Source organism: Gigantopelta aegis, chromosome 7, assembly GCF_016097555.1.
Source record: "Gigantopelta aegis isolate Gae_Host chromosome 7, Gae_host_genome, whole genome shotgun sequence".
In the NCBI taxonomy this organism is placed as follows: Eukaryota; Metazoa; Mollusca; class Gastropoda; order Neomphalida; family Peltospiridae; genus Gigantopelta; species Gigantopelta aegis.
In genome coordinates, this window is record NC_054705.1 from 15,928,292 (window position 1) to 15,952,246 (window position 23,955).

At 38.6% G+C, this 23,955-nt stretch overlaps 1 protein-coding gene across 1 annotated transcript; it reads right to left on the reverse strand.

Annotated features, from left to right (window-relative positions):
- Positions 1 to 1,363: 1,363 nt before the first annotated feature.
- Positions 1,364 to 23,449, reverse strand: LOC121377397 (fumarylacetoacetase-like). The gene is made up of 13 exons (XM_041505380.1): positions 23,317 to 23,449; positions 18,009 to 18,119; positions 16,302 to 16,423; positions 14,818 to 14,867; positions 13,704 to 13,794; positions 12,158 to 12,255; positions 8,233 to 8,385; positions 7,242 to 7,372; positions 6,793 to 6,868; positions 4,672 to 4,718; positions 4,210 to 4,311; positions 3,436 to 3,553; positions 1,364 to 2,341 (listed from the first exon to the last, which is right to left on the reverse strand). Exons 1-13 carry the CDS (start codon positions 23,395 to 23,397, stop codon positions 2,262 to 2,264), a joined length of 1,260 nt encoding a protein of 419 aa, XP_041361314.1. The 5' UTR covers positions 23,398 to 23,449; the 3' UTR covers positions 1,364 to 2,261.
- Between the last annotated feature and the right edge of the window lie 506 nt (positions 23,450 to 23,955).

The following is a 23,955-nucleotide window of genomic DNA, read 5'->3' on the forward strand; positions in this document are numbered from 1 at the left end:
TAAATGTACACATCACCGTAGGGCCCGTAACATGTGCTACTGGGATAAATCAGCTCTGGTGAGAAGCCATTCTATAAATTACATTTTATTTAGTCTCGAAACTAAACTCCAACTAAGACTTACAGTGTACCGTATATCGCTGTGTATTAGCCGACTTTTTGATACAAAATTTATCAAGTCAAAGGCTGGGGTCGGCTTATCTAAGGAGTCAACATTTTATTGGAAATGTAAAGTTAGAATAGTGACGTCACGGCTTGACTCGATCTATTGTCATTATTGTGCTCTGCATTTCCGCTTTCATAAAGGTTCAATATTGCATTTTAACACAAGCTATTACAAATAATAGATATTAAAATTGTATATATATGTTCATCTTTAATAAATGTTGGTGTTTAAAAGTTATTTAGTAATATTTATCTGTTTAAACAACAATAAATGGTGACCGATCAAAACAATTTCGGAAAACTTCGCAGGTCACGTGTCATTACAAAACTGCTTACTAAACCGGTGAACACTTAATTGTTCCAGCTTCATTTTTTTGTTTGTCGAATTGGGATTAAATCGACACGGGTGGTTGGGTATGGTAGGGTATAGCCGACTACATGTAGTAATGAAAAGACCGATTAGCACAATCAACAATGCAAACAGTCACGTGTGTTTTAACGTGTGGCTGCAAATCAAGAATGTTTAGGTATATTTCGCTATCTTGGTACTTATATTTTACGAGAAATAAATTAACCGGACACCGTTTCTATAAACAGAAATCGGCTACAGCTTCCGGATAAGTTTGCTGTGACAAATGACGTTTGAAAGCAGATGTACTTTGTCATTTTGTAGACCACACAGACATCTGACTTGGTTAGTTTTATATAGGGGGGTCGGCTTATATACAAGGTCTATAATTTTAAAGCCGATTTGGAGGGTGAAACTAGGGGGTCGGCTAATGCATGGAGTCGGCTAATACACAGCGATATACGGTAATTGTTTAACAGACATGTGGAAGACATGGAGTTGAACAAGGATAAAAGCATAAAGCCTACCACACACGAGTACATGTGTATCAGCTAAGAAAAACATTGCATAAGACTTTTTTGCTCACGACTGTCACAATTTAACGTCACTCTGACACAATTTTTTTGTTTTTATGGGTCAGCTGGTGAATTCAGCTCAGGTCACAACTCACATAGTGGAAACACGGTGAGAGTTTTGCCACATGTGCAGTGTTTCTGCCAAAATGGAAAATTTTGGGTATGGGGCTATGGAATTGAATGCAACCAGTATGGGGGGGGGGGGGGGGGGGGGGGGGGGGGGGGGGGCCTCCCCTAGAAAGAAAATGGGTTAAGTTTAGGGTTAGAGTTAAAAAAATCATACAGTAATGATAAGAGTAATTAATTTTGTTAAAATGTTAACTTAAAAAAAAACAAATCTGCAAAACATTTTGGTTATGGCACCATACCCATTTTACCCTCTGGCAGAAACCCTGACATCACCAAAATATCAAATACGATAGACATTGTCCTAGTGATTGTCATGCAACATTTTGCTCAGCTGATCTCTCTCATGTGTGGTAGCCTTAGGATTTATATTATCACTCTTCAAAATGAAGAATTTTTTTTACATACAGTGAATGAGTGTTTAACAACACCCCAGCACAAAAATACACATCAGCTATTGGATGAACTTACATAAAATACTGTCAGAAAAAAACAACAAAAAAACCCTGTCAGAAATACATTGGAAAGCAATACCTGCTTATAACACTGATTATAATCAGAAAGCAATTTGTTCAGTTTGAGCAGCACTAGCTGCCTGACCTCTGTTAATTTCGAGCCATGCACTCAGTTTTTATTACATCAAGAAAATAATTTACGTAGATGGGCCTATTATACTGTGAGAACACAGCTCGTAGACTGTCGATCAAACCAGTGACTAGGAGAGGCTGAGAGTGGGAAGGAAGATGGGCCTGTTATACTGTTAGAACACAACTCATTGACTGTCGATCAAACCAGTGACTAGGAGAGGCTGAGAGTGGGAAGGAAGATGGGCCTGTTATACTGTTAGAACACAACTCATTGACTGTCGATCAAACCAGTGACTAGGAGAGGCTGAGAGTGGGAAGGAAGATGGGCCTGTTATACTGTTAGAACACAACTCATTGACTGTCGATCAAACCAGTGACTAGGAGAGGCTGAGAGTGGGAAGAAAGATGGGCCTGTTATACTGTTAGAACACAACTCATTGACTGTCGATCAAACCAGTGACTAGGAGAGGGTGAGAGCTGGAAGAATCTTTCCAGTACACGTTCCAAACCCGACACGATAACCATCTGCCTCACAGTAACCTGAAATACACAATCAAATTAAGGTTTTTTTAAAAATAAAATCTGGAACGTTTAGCATACACTGTACATCTAGGTATTACTTAAGACACTTTGCAGTGTTTGGAAACAATGAAAGGAGTAACACATTTTACTTGTTATTGGGAGCATACATGTATCATGGATGGAAAAGGGTAAGGTAATGGAAATTTCAAACTGAAATGAGGCCTGCCAAATCCCAGGGTTGAAATTTCCAATACTAAAGGTATACCTTTTCTATCCCACAAAACTGCATATAATAGATTTATTTTTCTCTCATCCATTCAATAAACAAATTATTATTTTACATGGACAGCATGTGGCTATTTGGTCTCCAACATAGGCAGGCTGCAGATTTTACATCATTCCATGCTTCGGTGAATACCAGATCAATGTTTCTGCCAGAAAGAAAGTTTTGGGTATGGCACTATGGAATTGAATGCAACCACAGTCAACAGGGGGTATCCTCCAGAAAGAAAATGGGGGTAAGTTTAGGGTTAGAGTAAAGAAAATCATACAGTAATTCATTTTGTCAAAAGGTTTTAAAACTTTTAAAAAATCAAATCTGCAAACAAAAATGGGTATGGTGCCATACCCATTTTTACCTTCTGACAGAAACCCTACAGATTTTGTATCGGAACCTAAAGATTATGAAATGGAATCCCAAGATATATCTTAAATTACATGTACATGTATGTATATATATGATTCTGACGGAAGCCTGAAAAAATCCTCAAATTCAATGCCTCAGAACAGGGCCTTAACTAGGATTTTTTTTTGGGGGGGGGGGGGGGGGGGGGGGGGGGGGGGGAGGGAGGGATGAATTCTTCGAACAAATGAGCATGAAATGCACAAGACATTAGGGGGTCCGGGGACATTTAGAAATCTATAGGTTCTAAAATACCATTATGCAGTCATTTCAGGGAGGTTACACACTTAAAATGTCAATATCAGTAACTAGTAAAAAAAAATGGGAAAGGGTGGGGGGGGGGGGGGGGGGCGCAGCTGCCTCCCCACCACCACCCCGCTAGCTACAGCCCTGGATACGTTTATGAGACAGCATTGTCTGCAACACTAACCATTGAGAATGACTTCATCTCCATCTTGTAGAAACTTTCTGGTGATGCCGCTTCCAAGATCTATCGACTTTGTTCCTTTCCAGCACAGTTCCAGCAGACTTCCATAAGAGTCTGGGGTCTGAAACAAGAAACATCAAATTTAGAAAGAGGTTCTATCAAATTGCATAATAACGGCTTCTTAGCAAACATACATGTACTTATACACTTTCGTTTCAAAACTCTAGCAGACTTCCATAAGAGTTTGGTATCTGCAATAAGCAACAATAAATTAGAGAGAGGTTCTATTAAATTGCATAATAACAGCTTCTTGGTAAACATACAAATGTCATGTACTTGTACATTTTTGTTTTAAAATTCTAGCAGACTTCCATAAGAGTTTGTTATCTGCAATAAGCAACATGAAATTTAGAGAGAGGTTCTATTAAATTGCATAACAACAGCTTCTTGGCAAACATTAAATTTCATATATTTTTGTTTCAAAATTAAAGATTAAATATTAAACTACATAACATGCATGTAAACAATTAGGGGGCGGGGATGTAGCCCAGTGGTAAAGCACTCGCCTGATGCGTGGTCAGTCTCGGATCGATCCCCGTCAATGGGCTTATTTCTCATTCCAGCCAGTGCACTATGACTGGTATATCAAAGGCTGTGGTATGTGCTATCCTGTCTGTGGGATGGTGCATATAAAAGATCCCTTGCTACTAACGGAAACATGGGAGTGGGGCTACCATAATTTAGAAGCCCTGGAGTGACGTAACTACAAATGTGTACCTCTCCACTAATGGTTCCGGAAGCCATGAGATCTCCGGGGTTGATGTTACATCCCGTCACTGTGTGGTGGGCTAGCTGCTGCTTCATAGACCAGTACATGTACTGAAATTAAAAAACACTAATTTAGAAACTTATTTGCTTCATACTCCCAATACGTAAACTGAAAAAAAAAATATCAACATAAAACACCAACAACTTGAAAATGCATATGCTTCATCGTCCAGTATTGAAATTAAAAAATAAAAAACCCACTAAATTAAAACTCTGCTTCATCGACCAGTATATGCACTGAAAAAAGAAAGAAAAAAGAGACTAATTTTAAAATTATTTCCTCAAGTTCAAGGGCTATAACTCCATAAATTTTTTTTTAATGTTTTGTGGTATTGCATTTTGTACTGGTCTGAATATCCCAACATCTAATCAAATGATTACAATCTTCCTCCCCCATCTTCCAGTTCTCACCTTGAAGTTGGTTTTCGAAACAGTGACTGGTTGTGACAAGCCGTCAACTGAAACAGATAATATGTAGTGTTAAATATAAACACAACACATAACAACAGTATTATACAGAATAAAAAAATATCACTAAATATTTTAATAGAAGTTGTAGAAGTATCATGAGGGGTTTATGGATTTTTAATCCCTCTGTATAGCGAGGGGTAGGCTACAAGAACATACAGAGGGTACAAAAATCCATAAACCCCTTGTGATGCTTCTACAACAAATTTATCTTGCCGACATGTTTAATTACATGATTTTCTTCAAACACACCCAGGTGCATGAATAATGTCAAACAAACAAAATTCAATAGCAACGTCATGTACCTAAGTTTAGTGTTATTGTAAGATGTAAAGTGACGTCACTGGAATACTGACGTCATTCAAATTCAAAATTAGCTGTATTATTACAATGCTTCGCCACATTAAAATGCTCGCTTTTCTTCAATTTCATTTTCCGAGTGGTTGGCAAATCGTTTGACAGCCATGTTTTAGTTACGTTGGTAACAGACGAATTTATGCATGGCGCATTAATACAATAACAACAGTCTGATGTTACAGGTGGGGTATAAGAAATTTGAAATCGCCCACATGGGGTATAAGTGTTTTGTCCAAGGCTAAATAACAAATGAAATTTGAGTAGTTTACATGAAGGCTAGATAATATTATTTACGTAACTCAGTGGTAAAGCGTTCGCTTGATGAGCAGTTAGTCTGGGATCGAAAAATTATGGGGCTAATGAGCTATTTCTCGTTCCATCCATTACCTCATGATTAGTAAATCAAAGGCCACGGTATGTGCTATCCTGTCTGTGGGATGGTGCATATGAAAGATACCTTGCTACTAATGGAAAAATGTAGGGTTTCCTCACTAAAACTATACATCAAAATCACCAAATAGGACATACAATAGCTGATGATTAATAAAATCATTCCGCTCTAAACAAAAAACCCTTAAACTTTATAGTAAACATACCATCAAAATAGGACTAATAAATTCACAAGACATTGAAGGAAGGAAATGTTTTATTTAACGATGCACTCAACACATTTTATTTATGGTTATATGGCATCGGACATTTGGTTAAGGACCACACAGATATTGAGAGAGGAAACCTGCTGTTGCCACTTCATGGCCTACTCTTTTCGATTAGCAGCAATGGATCTTTTATATGCACCATCCCATAAACAGAATAGCACTTACCACGGCCTTTGATGTACCAGTCGTGGTGCACTGGCTGGAGCGAGAAATAGCGCAATGGGCCCACTGGCAGGGATCGATCCCAAACTGACCGCGCATCAAGCGAGCACTTTACCACTGGGCTACGTCCCGCCCCTCACAAGACCGATCATTTTAAAAACTAAATAAATTTGTGGTCTATAACCATATGTTCCACGCCATATAACCGTAAATAAAATGTGTTGAGTGCATCGTTAAATAAAACATTTCCTTCCTTCTGAAAGTTGTGTAGCTAATCACTACACGATACGAAAAGACAGAGCTCAAAAGGGAAAGGTGGAAGAAAAGGAAGGAAGGAAATGTTTTATTTAACGACGCTCTCAACACATTTTATTTACAGTTACTTGGCGTCGGACATATGGTTACGGACAACACAAGACATTAAGATAGGAAACCTGCTGTCGCCACTTCATGGGCTACTCTTTTTCGATTAGCAGCAAGGGATCTTTTATATGCACCATCCCACAGGCAGGATAGTACATACCACAGCCTTTGATATACCAGTGGTGGTGCACTGGCAGGAGCGAGAAATAGCCCAATGGGGATCAATCCTAGACCGACTGAAGGGGAACAATCCTAGACCGACTGACGGGGAACGATCCTAGATCGACTGACGAGGAACGATCCTGACGGGGAACGATCCTAGACCGACCGACGGGGAACGATCCTAGACCGACCGACAGGGAACGATCCTAGACCGACCGACGGGGAACGATCCTAGACCAACCGATGGGGAACGATCCTAGAGCGACTGCACATCAGGTGAACGCTTTACCACTGGCTTAAGTCCCACCCCCCCCCTCCAAAACACAGAAGCCATTAACAAAATACTAATGGATAAACTTACCATTCAGAGCCACCTCTAGTTTGATATCAAAGCTGTATGGATCACTGTGTTGCAGATACGGCAACGGCTTCGGGTCCTAAAACAAATGTTAAACAAAATAAAATAAAGGATTGTTAAAGATACAAGCTTGTCTCAGCACATTATACCATCATTTATTATTCCAAAATACAAACACAACCAGTTTTAACAAGCATTCTGGGAGTGCCATTAAAGCAATACATGTACATGTCCACTATCAGGACCAAGAAAATTGTCATATTGTCCTCAGTTCAAGGGCCATAACTCTGCCAAAAATGGGTATCTCACAATAATATTCGAAATTGATCTGTAACAGTATACATTACTTTTATTCATTCATTCTAGTGGTGTTATTAAATAAAAAATTTTTTTAACTTTTTCCAAATGAGATGTTAAGTAAGATGTAGTATTTTGTGTCTATAACTCAATACCTGTTCGGTATTGGCAATCTTGAAAGGCTGAAGAGCTTCCATGGTAACAACCCAGGGAGAAATCGTTGTTCCCAAGTTCTTGGCCAGGAATGGACCGAGAGGCACGTACTCCCACTTTTGGATGTCGCGTGCTAAAATAAACAGATATTCATACATTAGTTTTTAACAACAATTTTGATACTCCTTACAAATGGTGGGATTGATCCCCATCGGTGGGCCCATTGGGCTATTTCTTGTTTCATCCAGTGCACCACAACTGGTATATCAAAGGCCGTGGTATGTACTACCCTGTCTGTGGGATGGTGCATATAAAAGATCCCTTGCTGCTAATCGAAAAGAGTAGCCCATGAAGTGGTGACAGCGGGTTTCCTCATTCAATATCTGTATGTCTGATGCCATATAACCGTAAATAAAATGTGTTGAGTGCATTGTTAAATACATACACGAATGCAGTATTCTATTTCTTATATATATCCTCAAAAACCAGGTTTAAAATAAATTTAAATGACTTTTCTAACTAAAACCTAAACGTACACGTCACAGAATAATCCATTTCAGGTAACCTACATGTCACCGATCATTTCAACTTATTTTTGTACTTATATTCAATTAAGATTCACGCACGCTGTCCTGGGCACACACCTCAGCTATCTGGGCTGTCTATCCAGGACAGTGTGTTAGTTGTTAGTGAGAGAGAAAAGGTGTAGTGGTCTTACACCTACCCATCGAAAGCCGACACCGGGCTGCGAACCCTGTACCAACCAGCCTCATGTCCAATGGCTTAAGCACGACATCACTGAGGCCGGTTGTCACAGATCAATCAAATTCAACCATGCCATTTTGGGATGATGTGGCTGTCGCGACCGGTTTATCACCTAGGAGCAGCCAGTCGTATGTCTTTAAACTGTTATGACACGTATATATGTTATCACAAATAACGATTGGTGTTCTCACCAATGGGTGTGTAAAAAATATAAAATAAACAACGCACCACTCCAGTCGTTCATGAGCACCATGCCGAAGATATGATCCTCTGTTTTATCCATGGGAACAGGATTTCCCAGAGTAGTGGCCGGACCGACGAAGAATGCCATTTCCAATTCAATATCCATCAGTTTACATGGTCCAAACACCGGAGGTTTGGCTGGATAGGAAATAGTACAAGAACAATGTTACACAAAAACAAAAATACAGAATAACACCAAACAAGAATGTCGCAGTCATTATCAGGAATTGATAGCTCAGTGTGACAGCTAATTTGATAATGAATTTGGCCGTTTTACCAACAACGAAAATTACGAAATATTAGGACATGAATAGTAGTTAATTTCTAAACAATTTTGTCAGCACTACACAGTTATTGGGAATAATGAATATAAATACTGGACATCTGGTCACAAATGCACTCAAGTAAACGCAACATTATCAATTTTTTGCCTACATTTGTAACTTTAATCAACATTATTAAACTTTGATCTAAAATATGATAACAAATTTTAAAAACCCACAAAAATAATACTTACCGATTCCACTGTGAACATTATTTTATGTATTTATAAAAAATTAAGTGAAAATATGTGAGTATAAGTTATAAATGTGTGGTTTTTGTCAAAAATTAATCTAGTAGTTCCAGGGCTCGAACGTAAGAATTTGTCACCCATGGCATTAAAAAAAAAAAATACTGCAGGTGAAATGGCCCACAGAAGGCAATTGTGAGCCTGCGTATGGCAATTTTTTTAAAAGGTAACTTTTACAGCAAATAAATATGACTGAAAGGTTATTTTATTGCATGTAGACATATTTCAGATGTTAAATACTGACAGATAATGTACAGGCCTGCACAAACTGCACGAATGACCGTTTCGTTCATGCATCGGTTATACCATTTTATTTGGCATAACCGATTTAATGTTTGTGTAAAATTTACTAATGATTAATCCCGGCAACGTACCAACATATTTTTGTTTCGAGTACAAACATTAGACTTGTTCCCGACGCAGTGCTTTTTCATCGCACGTAACGTAACTAGTCAAGTTTGTATAAATATCTTGCGAAGTATGTGCATTCCCATTGGTTGTTAGGTGTTATAGCCGAATTTAACTAATGAAAAATGGTGATATTGTAATGGTCATTATAATCAGGGCTTCTAGATTATGGTAGCCCCACTCCCATGGCTAGTGATATTCAATGTTGGGCTAGTAAATAACTACTATTGCCATGCCCGACAGGGCTTCTAGATTATGGTAGCCCCACTCCCATGGCTAGTGATATTCAATGTTGGGCTAGTAAATAACTACTATTGCCATGTCCGACAGGGCTTCTAGATTATGGTAGCCCCACTCCCATGGCTAGTGATATTCAATGTTGGGCTAGTAAATAACTACTATTGCCATGTCCGACAGGGCTTCTAGATTATGGTAGCCCCACTCCCATGGCTAGTGATATTCAATGTTGGGCTAGTAAATAACTACTATTGCCATGCCAGACAGGGCTTCTAGATTATGGTAGCCCCACTCCCATGGCTAGTGATATTCAATGTTGGGCTAGTAAATAACTACTATTGCCATGTCCGACAGGGCTTCTAGATTATGGTAGCCCCACTCCCATGGCTAGTGATATTCAATGTTGGGCTAGTAAATAACTACTATTGCCATGTCCGACAGGGCTTCTAGATTATGGTAGCCCCACTCCCATGGCTAGTGATATTCAATGTTGGGCTAGTAAATAACTACTATTGCCATGTCCGACAGGGCTTCTAGATTATGGTAGCCCCACTCCCATGGCTAGTGATATTCAGTGTTGGGCTAGTAAATAACTACTATTGCCATGTCCGACAGGGCTTCTAGATTATGGTAGCCCCACTCCCATGGCTAGTGATATTCAATGTTGGGCTAGTAAATAACTACTATTGCCATGTCCGACAGGGCTTCTAGATTATGGTAGCCCCACTCCCATGGCTAGTGATATTCATGGGCTAGTGATATTCAGTGTTGGGCTAGTAAATAACTACTATTGCCATGTCCGACAGGGCTTCTAGATTATGGTAGCCCCACTCCCATGGCTAGTGATATTCAATGTTGGGCTAGTAAATAACTACTATTGCCATGCCAGACAGGGCTTCTAGATTATGGTAGCCCCACTCCCATGGCTAGTGATATTCAATGTTGGGCTAGTAAATAACTACTATTGTCATGCCAGACAGGGCTTCTAGATTATGGTAGCCCCACTCCCATGGCTAGTGATATTCAATGTTGGGCTAGTAAATAACTACTATTGCCATGCTCAACAGGGCTTCTAGATTATGGTAGCCCCACTCCCATGGCTAGTGATATTCAATGTTGGGCTAGTAAATAACTACTATTGCCATGCTCAACAGGGCTTCTAGATTATGGTAGCCCCACTCCCATGGCTAGTGATATTCAATGTTGGGCTAGTAAATAACTACTATTGCCATGCCCGATGGCTAGTGAATTTTTTGGGTAAAATGTTGCAGTTATGTCTACTTGTAAATATGAATATCCTGCCCACACCCCAACCCCCCAATGTTAGTGTTTTAAAGCTCTATCTCCCTCTTTAGGTAACATACTTGATTATTACTAGTATTTAGTAAAATTGTATTAACCTTAAGTAAAGTAGGGCTAGTGAATTTTTAATCGTGGCTAGTAAATTTTAAAAATCACTGATCCCATGGATAATGGATTCTATTAAAATTCTAGAAGCCCTGTTACAATCTTGAACTGGATCAGCAACCAAAGTCACAGTGACCCTATTATTAACTGTAATTCCGAATCGGATAGTGATAGTGACGATGACGACAGTGTCAGTGATAGTAACAGTGACCATATCAGTATCCACTCTTCCTCAGATGAGGAAGATGGCACAGAGTCTCCCACTCATGACTAAATGTCATGACATTACATACACATAAAGAAAGAAGTGTTTTATTTAACGACGCACTCAACACATTTTATTTACGGTTATATGGCGTCAGACATATGGTTCAGGACCACACAGATTTTGAGAGGAAACCCGCTGTCGCCACTACATGGGCTACTCTTCCGATTGGCAGCAAGGGATCTTTTATTTGCGCTTCCCACAGGCAGGATAGCACAAACCATGGCCTTTGTTGAACCAGTTATGGATCACTGGTCGGTGCAAGTGGTTTACACCTACCCATTGAGCCTTGCGGAGCACTCACTCAGGGTTTGGAGTCGGTATCTGGATTAAAAATCCCATGCCTCGACTGGGATCCGAACCCAGTACCTACCAGCCTGTAGACCGATGGCCTGCCACGATGCCACCGAGGCTGGTACATACACATAAAAGACTAATATTATAAAATTAATGGTAACAGATTGCCTTGCAGTGAATTCTTATTTATTCACACGTAGTTATGCACACATGACGATGTGTTCTATATAATAGGTCAAGCCTGACATTCACTATATTTTGGTAATTTATTACAATAGTCCTAATCATTATTATTTTTAAATCTCTTAAATATTTGTATACATATACTTTTTACTTACCATTGCCACTCTCTTGTTTCTCAAAATTAAGTATATATTTTTTTAAATTATAAACAAAAACCCAGGTTATGCAGCCAAAATAGGTTATCCAAAATGTTTTGGCATAACCCTTTTTCAGGTTATGCAAATGTTTAATTTGCACAGGCCTGATGTACACAATGATATATTCATTTTGCCGTTGTTGAGTTTCACCGACGGTAGTATTTTTTATCCAGTGGCACAAAAATGTCATCAGTGATGCTTCCAACCCACAGCAATTGATATCTCAATGGCGGCTTTTTGCCTTCGGTGCCATCGTTAAGTTTGAGTCCAAAGTAGTCCGAAGGTTAAATCAACGGTTTGTCTCCGATATATTTCTATACACAAACAAAGCCTCCAAGTGCTCACTTTCATCTGGTCTTTGTTGTCCATTTGGCCTTCTTATAGGTGTTCCTGACGTAACAACAGAGGAAGCGCGACCATGGTAACCAACTGGAAGGTGTGTCCTGAAAAACATCCCCACAAAAATGTACAAAGTGACAACAATAATAATTTCATACGTTTCATCAGCATGGAGTTGTTAGTTTTAAATTACTTGAAAAAAAACTATGATACATTTTTTTAAATTTGTTAACAAAAAAAAAAAAAATTGGTTAAACTCTTCAAAATTTGTTTTGTAAATTAAAAAAAAGACGTTTCCTTTACAGTGTCAGTGGTTTGAATAAATTCAGTGCTTACGGTTTAATCTTCTGACTACTGCAGGCGAGATATCTCGCCCGACGTCACGCCAGTCAACATTCTGTATACTGTATACAGTGTATTCCCCAATTCACATTTCCCGCCGTTTTGCACAATACACTCACTGGAAACCATTTATTAACAGGAAACTGAACACAACTCAGCTTCTTGTGTCTTTAGATTTTTAATTTTCAGTGGAAAATACTTTGGAATTTTGGTTTTCGGCAAGTACTTTCACTTGACAACAATGGCGGCACATCGCGGTCATTTTCAGAGATTGATAGCTGATTGTAACAGCTATTTTGATAATAAATTTGATCGTTTTACCAACAACGAAAATCACCAAATATTGGGAATAGTTCGGGTTTTTTTTAATATTCTGGTCAGAAAGCTACTGCTATTGGGAATAATGGACATAAATACTGGACAGCTGGCCACAAATGCCCATAAGAATACACAACTTTTCCCAGTTTTTTTTACCTAATTTTAATCAACATTAACTGATCTAAAATATCATAAAAATTAAAAAATACACGAAAATAATACTTACTGATTCAAATATAAACTTTATTTTATGTATTTATAAAACATTTTTAAAAGTGAATATATGAGAGTAAAAATTATAACCTTGTACCCACTCAATGTGGTTACTGTCCAAAATTAATCCAGTAGTCTAAAGGTTAAAAATCAAAGATGAGAAATAAACTGCTTTCCTGAAATTATGCTGTTCATTTCAAAATCACAGTAATTTAGAAAGTTTGTTTGTTTTGTTTAACGACACCACTAGAGCACATTGATTTCTTAATCATCGGCTATTGGATGTCAAACATGTGGTCATTTTTTAGTCACAGAGAGGAAACCTGCTACATTTCTTTTTTTCGTAGTAGCAAGGGATCTTTTATATGCACCAAGACAGGATAGCACATACCACGGCCTTTGATATACCAGTTGTGGTGTACTAGCTGATATGAGAAATAGTCCAATGGGCCCACCAACGTAGATCGATCCTAGGCCGACCACACATCAGGCGTGCGCTTTACCACTGGGCTAGTAATTTAGAGTAAAATAATTAGCGATATTAGCATTTGATCAAATATGCAGATTTTTGCCCATGTGGAAATCATTTCATCAAGTTGCCTGCCTCAAATCATAAGGACACAAATTAAAAAAAATAAAAAAAAATAAAAAATAAGCCCAGATCTTGCAAACATCTCACCAGTTTGGCATAAGAGCGTTTTCCGGTCCCCGGAACATAACACCAACATTGTAGGCGTGATTCTTCGATGAGTAGAAGTCAGTGTAATCACCTGCATTTTAAAAACACAACATACCATTATTACATTTGTAAGTATGATAATTGTGAAAAAGTAAACCAACAATATGCTAATAATTAACAAAGTCTGAAAATGTATATCTCGGGGTTCGAACTTAAGAATTTGTCTCACACAGCAATTTAAAAACAAAATTGCCATGGGTGAAATGGGACACCGACAGCAATTATTTAAAGCCTGCCCTAGTCAATTGAAAAAAAAGATGACTATTGCAGCAAATAAATAAGACTGAAAGGTTATTTTGCTGGATGTAGACATAAATTTTAAATGTTATATACTGGCAGATTATGTACACCAGGTGTAAACATTTTGCCAGTATTAACTTTACCAACGGCACTTTTGCTTTCTAATTTAATTAGTTTCAGAAACAGATTTTACCTTTCATCTTAATTGAGACAGTAATCCAGATGTATTGAGAATTCTTTACTTTCAGGAGTGACAGTGATGTAAACTTAATGCTTTTATCTAGTTCAATCTAAACTCTTCCAAGGTTACTTTCAGGAGTAACACTGATGTAAATTTAATGCTTTTATCTAGTTAATCTCAACTCTTTTTAAGATTGCCGTTAGAAAACATACTATAAAATTTAGGACTCTGGGCCCATATTGTTGAAGCCATCTTAGTGCTACGGAATCTTACAGCCATCGTAAGCTATGACGTCACTATGACATGTGTTCGAAAACATGGACCCCGATTTCCAGAATTGCTTCTCAATTACATGTACAGTGAAACCTGTCAAGACCGGACCCTCTCTAAACCGGAATTCCCTCAAAACCGGACAAAACTTAACCTCTCTAAACTGGATCCCTCTTAAAACCAGACATTTATCTTGGTCCAAAGTGTGTCCGCTTTACAAGGGTTTTACTGTACTAGCATTTGCTTCCATCTTAAAATTTAAAAACAAAGATGGCTTCCCACTCCACCAAATGAATTCCGAGCCTTGCCAATTACTGACTTGATAAAACAAAGCTACAAGTACAGTAACTATAAATAGGGTACCTATATTTGCTGGTAAGTGCATGGTAGCTTGAGACTGACTGACAAATGCCCTGGAAAAGAATAAAACATTAAGAAAAGTAAGACAACATTCAGAGAGTACTGCTAGTGAAAGCACTACCACGGCTCAACATATTTTTCTATATCCTAAATTCAAGGTCCATAACTCTGTAAAAAAAAAAAAAAAGAGGGTAAATCACCATGAAAGAGTCTTAATCTGTAACAGTACATAAAGAAATGTTTTATTTAACGACGCACTCAACACATTTTATTTACGGTTATATGGCGTCGGACATATGGTTATGGACCACACAGATTTTGAGAGAAAACCCGCTGTCGCCAGTTCATGGACTACTCTTTCTGATTAGCAGCAAGGGATCTTTTATTTGCGCTTCCCACAGACAAGATAGCACAAACCATGGCCTTTGTTGAACCAGTTATGGATCACTGGTCGGTGCAAGTGGTTTACACCTACCCACTGAGCCTTGCGGAGCACTCACTCAGGGTTTGGAGTCGGTATCTGGATTAAAAAGTCCCATGCCTCGACTGGGATCCGAACCCAGTACCTACCAGCCTGTAGACCGATGGCCTAACCACGACGCCACCGAGGCCGGTCAGTACATAATAAAGCAACATACAATATTTCAGCTCAATACCTTCATTCATTTCAACTTATTTCCATGCTTATATCAAATTAAGGTTCAAGCACGCTGTCCTGGGCACACAACTCGGCTATCTGGGCTGTCTGTCCAGGAGAGAGGGTACTATTAGTTGTTAGTAGTTAGTGAGAGAGAAGTTGGAGTAGTGGTCTTATACCTACCTTCCGAGTCTTTAAAAGTCGCTCTGGGTGGGATATCATGACGCGAACCCAATACCTACCCGTTTTAAGTCCTATGGCTTAAACACTACACCACCTAGGCTGGTATTACATGTAGTTACTGCCAGTAGGAACACTTTATACCATCACTACTACAACACTTGTATAAAGTTTGTTTTGTTCAACGACACCACTAGATCACACTGATTTATTAATCATCGGCTACTGGATGTCAAACATTTGGTAATTTTGACATAGTCATAGAAAGGAAACCCGCTATGTTTTTCCATTAGCAGCAAGGTATCATTTATATGCACTATCCCACTGACAGGATAGCACATACCATGGCCTTTGATATACCACTCGTGGTGCACTAGCTAGCAAGAACGAGAAATAGCGCAATGAGTCCACCGACAGGGATCGATCCCAGACTGACCGTGCATCAAGCAAGCACTTTACCACTGGGCTACGTCCCGCCCCATCGTCATTGCAAGGCCGTGTGCATTTCACTATGATATCACAAAAATGACTATAGCTCAATGAGTCCACCAACAGGGATCGATCCCAGACTGACCGTGCATCAGGCGAGCGCTTTACCACTGGGCTACGTCCCGCCACTTTATACCACCACTACTACACTTGTTCATGTATGTTCTTTGTTTATCCTTACTTAGCTCGTAGATCAGCATTATCTCGAAGGACAGGCTCAGATTTTGACAAGATTTTCTGTAATGATGCTCTAGCCTCTAGCCACGCCGGTCTACCCAGGGCCATGAAGCCATTGAGGACTGGCTGAAACAAACAAAATAGAAAAACAAAAATAACCAAAAATGTTTGTACGGTGAACTGCAGTCTCTGAATTGAAGGAAGGAAGGAAATAGTTTATTTAACGACGCACTCAGCACATTTTATTTACGGTTATATGGCGTCGGACATATGGTTAAGGACCACACAGAGATATTGAGAGGAAACCTGCTGTAGCCACTTCATGGTGTACTCTTTTTCGATTAGCAGCAAGGGATCTTTTATATGCACCATCCCATAGCCTTTGATATACCAGTCATGGTGCACTGGCTGGAACGAGAAATAGTCCAATGGGCCCACCAATGGGGATCGATCCCAGACCGACCGCGCATCAAGCGAATGCTTTACCACTGGGCTACATCCCGCCCTTCTCTGAATTGATTTACTCAGATTAGTGTACACGTGTATTCGAACACGGTTCACAAACAGCCGAGAACAGGTTCTCACCACACCACTACATGTATATGTGAGGAACAAAGTAGTGTGGGACTTGAGAACAGGAAAGCGTTCACAATCGCCTTCCCACATCTATAAAACGTTAGGAGTGTGCGCTCTCTGCACCAGAACAGAGATTCAAATACACAGATGGTTTACAAAAGTTCTGTTCTAACACAAAGGGAAATAACTCTTTTAATAACTAACTTTTAATGAGGTATATAGATAGAACTTTACTTTGTTTCTCTGCAATAGCAACAGATTACACCCTCTCTCACTCACTTTCTCTCTCTATCTCACACACTCACTCTCCCTCCTTCTCTCTCTTTTTCTCTCACACTCACTCTCCCTTCTTCTCTCCCCTCCTTTTTCTCTTTCTTTCTCTCCTCTTTCTCTTTCTTTCTCTGTCTCTCTCACCCCTCTCTCACTCACTCTTCCTCGCCTCTTTCTCTCCCCTCCTTTCTGCCTCTGTCTGTCTGTCTCTCACTCTCTGTCTCTCTCACACAAACACATTTTAAAAACATTAATATAAGCACATCTTCACAGCATACCACAATCAATTTTGATAAACTGACAGCATAAAACTGAATTCACGACTCGGGGATTTATCCAGGATTTTTTGCCAGGGTTCCATGTCTGATGGGATTAAGAAAATTAGTGCTAGTAAGTCATGTACTTGAGATATATTTTTCAGGCAACCGAGTCATGCAGTACAAGGTAAAGTGGCAACAAGATTTTCCGGCAGGGAAGGAGGGTCAAATATGAACCACTCGGACCCTTTTGTCTGCATTTTCTCTTGACATCTATATTTATATTTATAAATAGCCTAATTTTGCATTGTAAAAAAAAAAAAATTAGCCTCAGCAAGGGAGGGGGTCATTTGAACCCACTGATCCTCCAGCCTATTAAAGGTTTTTTCATTTTTATTTTGTTTGTGAATCAAGGAAGGTTACTCATCACAACATCAGTAATCCGGAAATTCGTTAATCCGGACGTTTTATTTTTAATAACCATACTGTCCGGACTAACGAGGTTCCACTGTAGCCTAATATTGCATTGTAAAAAAAAATGTTTAGCCTCAGCAAGGGTGGGGGTCGTTCAAACCCCCAGCTTACCGTACGCCCTAGATTTTAATTACCTCATCAAAGACATGCAGCTGACTTGACAGAACCGGACCATTAAACAGATTCTTTACAACTCCAAGGTCAAGGATTTGGTCTCCAATGGCAACACCAATCCTCTTGCGTGGCTGTAAATTAAAATCAAAAATAAAAACATTAATTTTAGAGCTTGAAATAGGAAGTAAAATATGACCTTTCATTTTTTAACATGCATGGCCAAAAGAATTGTAAAAACAATATGGCCTTCTGGGAAAAAAAGACAGAGTTCAGGGCTTCTTGAATTTTTTTTAAATCCACTAGCCATTGAATCAGTAATTTAAAAAATTTATTTGCCAAGATTACAAATTCACTAGCCCTACTTTACTTGAAGTTAATACAATTTTACTAAATAATAGTAATGATCAGATATGTCACCTAAAGAGGGATATAGAGTTTAAAAACACTACCTATAAGGGTTGGAGTGAGGTCACTATATTCATATTTACAAAATAGACTTAACTGCAGCATTTTACAATTGTTTTTATTTTTTTTAAATCACTAGCTGTTGGGCATGATAGTTGTAGTTATTTACTAGCCCAACATTGAATATCACTAGCCATGGGAGTGGGCCTACCACAATCTAGAAGCCCTGGAGTTTCAGATAGTGTGTGAAAAATTAGGACCTCTGAGATGCGTTTTCGAGCTTAAATTATAGATTTAAAATAACAGAATCACAAGCAAAATAGCAGATTGATTGTACACGTATGTATACATACAAGTACATGAAAAATGACCTGCAAATGCCAATGATTATGACCTGCTGGAAATAAAGACACAACTGTTTGTGCAGTGTGTAGAAAATCAGGACCTCTAAGATATATTATAGAGCATTAGGAAATTAAAACATACATGTATTATAAACAATTAATAGACAAATAGCTGATGAGATGATGTGCAATTTTTTGGTAGTTTTAGCAGGTTAATTTTCATTTCACCTGTTAGGTCTAAAAGACATATGGACAGTTTTTCACTTTTTGCAGGATGCTTTACGAGCCCTGAAGATAACTGCCAAGTGTTAGAATAATAAAAATAAAAAAAAAAAATAATAATAATAATAAAAAATCATGTTTAAACCAGTTTTTTTTTCTCTTTGACCATGTTAATTGGGTGCTGAAAAAACCTTCATATGTACCATTATTGCACATTTCTCCCTGTATTTGCATTAAATAAATTGATAAAAAAAATATTTTTACCATTTATTCAAACCCATAATCCCCGTTATTGGGCCCATTGAGCCATTTCTCATTTCAGCCAGTGCACAATGACAATGCAAACTTTTTGGGGGTTTTATTGTCAGACAGAAACAAGCAATCAGACAGTACTGCTAATAAAAGCAATACATGTCCCCTACCGGGCCCAATAAACTTTGGTATTTCCTAAATGCAATGGAGTCCGGAAAACAAAGTGCCATAACTCTGTGAGAAATGGGTAAATTGCCAGAAAAGTCAAACTTAATTCGTAACAGAACATGAAAAAGCTGTTCACAAAATTTCGCATTGTAGTTGACCTAGATAATGTACATAAGGCCATGAGAATGAAAGTTATAGATTTGCGTCCACCGCCCGCATGCCGTAAAAGGTGCCGCTGAAAATGTTCATTATTTGCACAAAAAAGTCACTTAATGATCATCACACAAATTCAAGTTCCAAATCGTCAATAGTGGTAATGTCTCCAAGGTCCTTCATGCCAATACTGCCATCTCTGTCATAAATTCTGAAGTGTAACTCAGTAGAGCATTGAATCCTCAAGCAGGAAGAAGTATATTCCAAACATTGATGAAAATTGCCGAACTCTTCATGTGTCGACCTCATTTGGACTTGAATCTACTATGGAAATAATAGATCAATAAAAATAATGAATAATGAAAAATGATAAAAAAGCCTCATGTGTTTTTAAAATTGTTCGGACGCAAATCTATAACTTTCATTCTCTTGGCCTAAGCGAGCACTGTGTAACTATAGCGATGTGCATGGTGGACCGTTAGCCCGAGTACTCTGACTGTAAGAGAGCTAAACGGACATTTGGACATAAATACACTCTCATTACAGTCAGAGACCAAGCTATTTTTTTGGCAATTCCTGACAACCAAAAAGTTGGCAAAGATTTTCGCTCTAATATCACAACAAGCGTATTTATGTCCAAATGTCCGTCTAGCTCTCTTACAGTCAAGAATACTTGGGCTAGATGGACCATATATGTATCAAACAGAACTGGATCATCTATTCTATATATGCTTTAAAGGAAACATGTCACGTAACCTATATTTGGCACCAACCATGTACAATTAATTATAAATTGAATCACCTAAAAAAAAAAAAAAAATTACTTAAAATATCTCCATAAAAAACCCCCAGATACGAGATCTTAGCGAAAATTGCAAATCTTTAATGAGCAGGGCAATCACGAGGTCCGTGACGTCAGAGACGCGTCGCTTGATCTGAAACCTTACACTTAAAAGCATTAGTCCGTACCACTCATAAAGAATCTAAGACTTGCACAGCTTACCAAAACAATGAGTGTTCGTTCACAAAACGTTTTGCCGTATCAATATGAGCTGTTAGTAAATGAAGAAAGACACACATTTACTTACAACAGTGATACTGAAGAAAAAACGGATAGCGAGTCGGAGGGTGGAGAAACCGATGGTGCCAGACCAGACCGTCGACCAATTTACAGTCCGGAGCCCGAAAGTAACCCGGAGACAAAACCAAAACTCGGATGCTAATGCCGAGGTGTATACTGTTCATATTTAGCATAAAGATACACCTCGATATGATGTATTTAAATATGTAAAAAAAATATAAATGTAGGACAAACACTTTTTTTTGTTGTTGAAAATATCGCATTTTTTATGTTCGGGCTGTACATAATGAAATCTGTATGCACAGTGTATACAAACGCTCTAATTTATATTTATATTTGCATCAATAGAACAAAATGGGGTTATAGTATTTTTCTCTCATAAAAAAAGTAGCATATTATTAGGCCTATTGGTAGGGTGCGTTAGAGTAAAAACGACCACTCACGATACCCAAGTGATAATTTTCTTTTCTTTGGTACTACGTAATTGGTCAGTTTTGTAATTTTAGATGGGAAAGTGTACTTAATCAAGGGTTTTACAGCATTATTTACAGTAATGAAGCAGGGCGGCTGATAATGTCCATTAACATTGTACTATAGTCGCGACAGATTACGCCACAATACCCTGTGATCTTAAAAAAACTGGCACGTATTTTGTACGTATGTCTAGACCGTGGTAATCACTTACCTGGTCGATACCCTGCAATATACACCTGCCAATCAGGAATCACATGTGCAGGCCACAGAAAGAAAGGACCAATTAACTAAAACAACACTCCGATTCTCAAGTCAGCCCGTGGAAGAAACATAATAGTTATTTCGACACAGACAGTAGTGGTTTATTTTGTATTGAACTTCGTGTTACTTTGGGGCTTCGGGCGATGAGGAACGTTTTTGTGATGTATTCTGCCCGAAGATTAAAAACATTATTTAAAATTATTATTGTTTTCTACACGTTTTTTTAAAAACATATTTAAATACATCGTACTGAGATGTATCCTCATGCCAAATCCCATGTTTGTATATGCCATATTTAATTACTTATTGACGTTTCCTTCTTCGGACGGTGAATACAGATTTTGTTATGTAGGCCTACAGCCTTAACATGAAAAAAAAAAAAAAATCCCCAAAAATAAATAAATAAAAATGTCTACATTTTTGTTTTAACATATATAAATACATCATGCTGAGGTGTATCTTTGTGCCAAATATGTACAATTTACACCTCAGCATTCGCAACCGATGACTGTTTTTGTCTCTGGGCTGTAAATAGGCTGACACCAAAGTACTATGCGGTGTTGGTGTCCAATCTTTTCTTTTGCGATAAAATACACGCGTCTTTCTCCGGATACGATCCTTTGGAAAACCATAAAAAGACAATCCCGATCGTTTAAACTGTTTATTTTTACACCCAAAGGCTGCGCAGTACGGCACTGTTGGACTGAAAAGATCGTAAGCCCCATACTCCATATATAAACAGTTAACAACAATGGAAGAGTACAGCGGCTCTGACGTTACTTCCCTCACGAATAAATATGCATAAATCGTACTTTGATACTGATTAGCGTAATTTCTTCATTTTAAGTTAACTACACGTATTTTATTGTTATAAAGTTATTTGTATATTATTTTTATATCATTTTGCTTTTAAAATGAGCTATAATATGGTCTCGTGTCATGTTTCCTTTAAATAAAAAAATAAAAAATATTCCTGGGACTGCAGCTTTAGACAGCAATTGCTATTTAATTTTCAAGTGACTAGAAATATTGCTGAGAGAGAGAGAGAGAGAGAGAGAGAGAGAGAGAGAGAGAGAGAGAGAGAGAGAGAGAGACAGAGACAGAGAGAGACAGAGACAGAGAGAAAGGCGACAGAGAGACAGAGAGAGAGACAAGACAGAGAGAGATAGAGACAGAGAAAAGACAGAGACAGAGAGAGAGAGAGAGAGAGAGAGAGAGAGAGAGAGAGAGAGAGAGAGAGAGAGAGAGAGGCAGGCAGGCAGACAGAGAGAGAGAGAGAGAGAGAGAGAGAGGCGACAGAGAGAGACAGAGACAGAGACAGTGACAGACAGAGAGAGAGACAGAGAGACACAGACACAGAGAGAGAGACAGAGACAGAGAGACAGAGAGAGAGAGAAGACAGAGAGACAGAGAGAGATAGAGACAGACAGAGAGAAGACAGAGAGACAGAGAGAGAGAGAGAGAGAGAGAGAGAGAGAGAGGGGGGCAGGCAGGCAGAGAGAGAGAGAGAGAGAGAGGCAGGCAGGCAGAGAGAGAGAGAGAGAGAGAGAGAGAGAGAGAGAGAGAGAGAGAGAGAGAGAGAGAGAGAGAGAGAGGCGACAGAGATAGAGACAGTGACAGACAGACAGAGAGAGAGACAGACACAGAGAGAGAGAGAGAGAGAGAGAGAGAGAGAGAGAGAGAGAGAGAGAGAGAGAGAGAGAGAGAGAGCGAGAGAGAGAGAGAGAGAGAGCGCGATCTGCTCCGACCTCTACATTTATCATTTTGTACTTTTAGAACTAGGCTAAGATACAAACACTATTTCCACCCTCCCCCACCCCACTGGCATAACTTCAGGAAGGTAACAGTCGGGTTACAACCAACTCGAGGGTGTGCGAGTAATCGTGTCAACCGATTGGTTCTTCTATTTTACAGACTCCACAAATGTTTAAGGCCCTTTCAATTATCATCGATCTACATTATGCTTACATTGTCAGCTGTTGAAAACACGCCATATGGCAGATTTTGAATTGGGAAGTGACATTCCGGATCGACAGTAATAAACGACATTTTACAAAAAGTAAAAGATCTTTTTAAACAAAAATCTTGGAAGAATCGAACAACAAACCACGTGGTACACTTCAGTCGCATAAAGTAGAGCTATCGAAGAAATTACCTTTTGTGTTAGTTACGTATAAATACAGATTCAAATAAATATATTATATAATAAACGCTTCATTATTGAATGAATGAACTTCCAAAACGTAGTCTATATAATGCATTTGTCTTTAATTGCGGTGTATATTTATTATTTAAGAACAAAACAAAAACGAAACGATGGTTCCATGACATATATGATAAACGGAATGCATCCACGTAGCTGAACGTTAAAAACAAACCCGGACGGAACATTACTTTCTGTTAATTCTTACTTTTGAACATATAATGGATATTTTATATGGGAATTTCTGGTGTTTGTCTCTTTTTGTCTCGGCGGTTGTTTGTGTCTTTATTTTTCCAATATGACTTATCTCGTCGAGAGAGGAAAATGACCTACTTTTATACATGTGCATCTAGCTGTGACAAACCACCTAAAGATATTTTCTACACCCCAACCCTACCCACCCT

Excerpts from the sequence above, each read along its gene's own strand:
- LOC121377397 (XM_041505380.1), bottom strand. The coding sequence starts at position 23,397 with ATGTCGTTTATTACTGTCGATCCGGAATGTCACTTCCCAATTCAAAAT. Across the intron at positions 12,256-13,703 it reads AACGCTCTTATGCCAAACTG|GACACACCTTCCAGTTGGTT; the intron begins GTGAGATGTTTG and ends GATGTTTTTCAG. Across the intron at positions 4,312-4,671 it reads TTTCGAAAACCAACTTCAAG|TACATGTACTGGTCTATGAA; the intron begins GTGAGAACTGGA and ends TTTTAATTTCAG.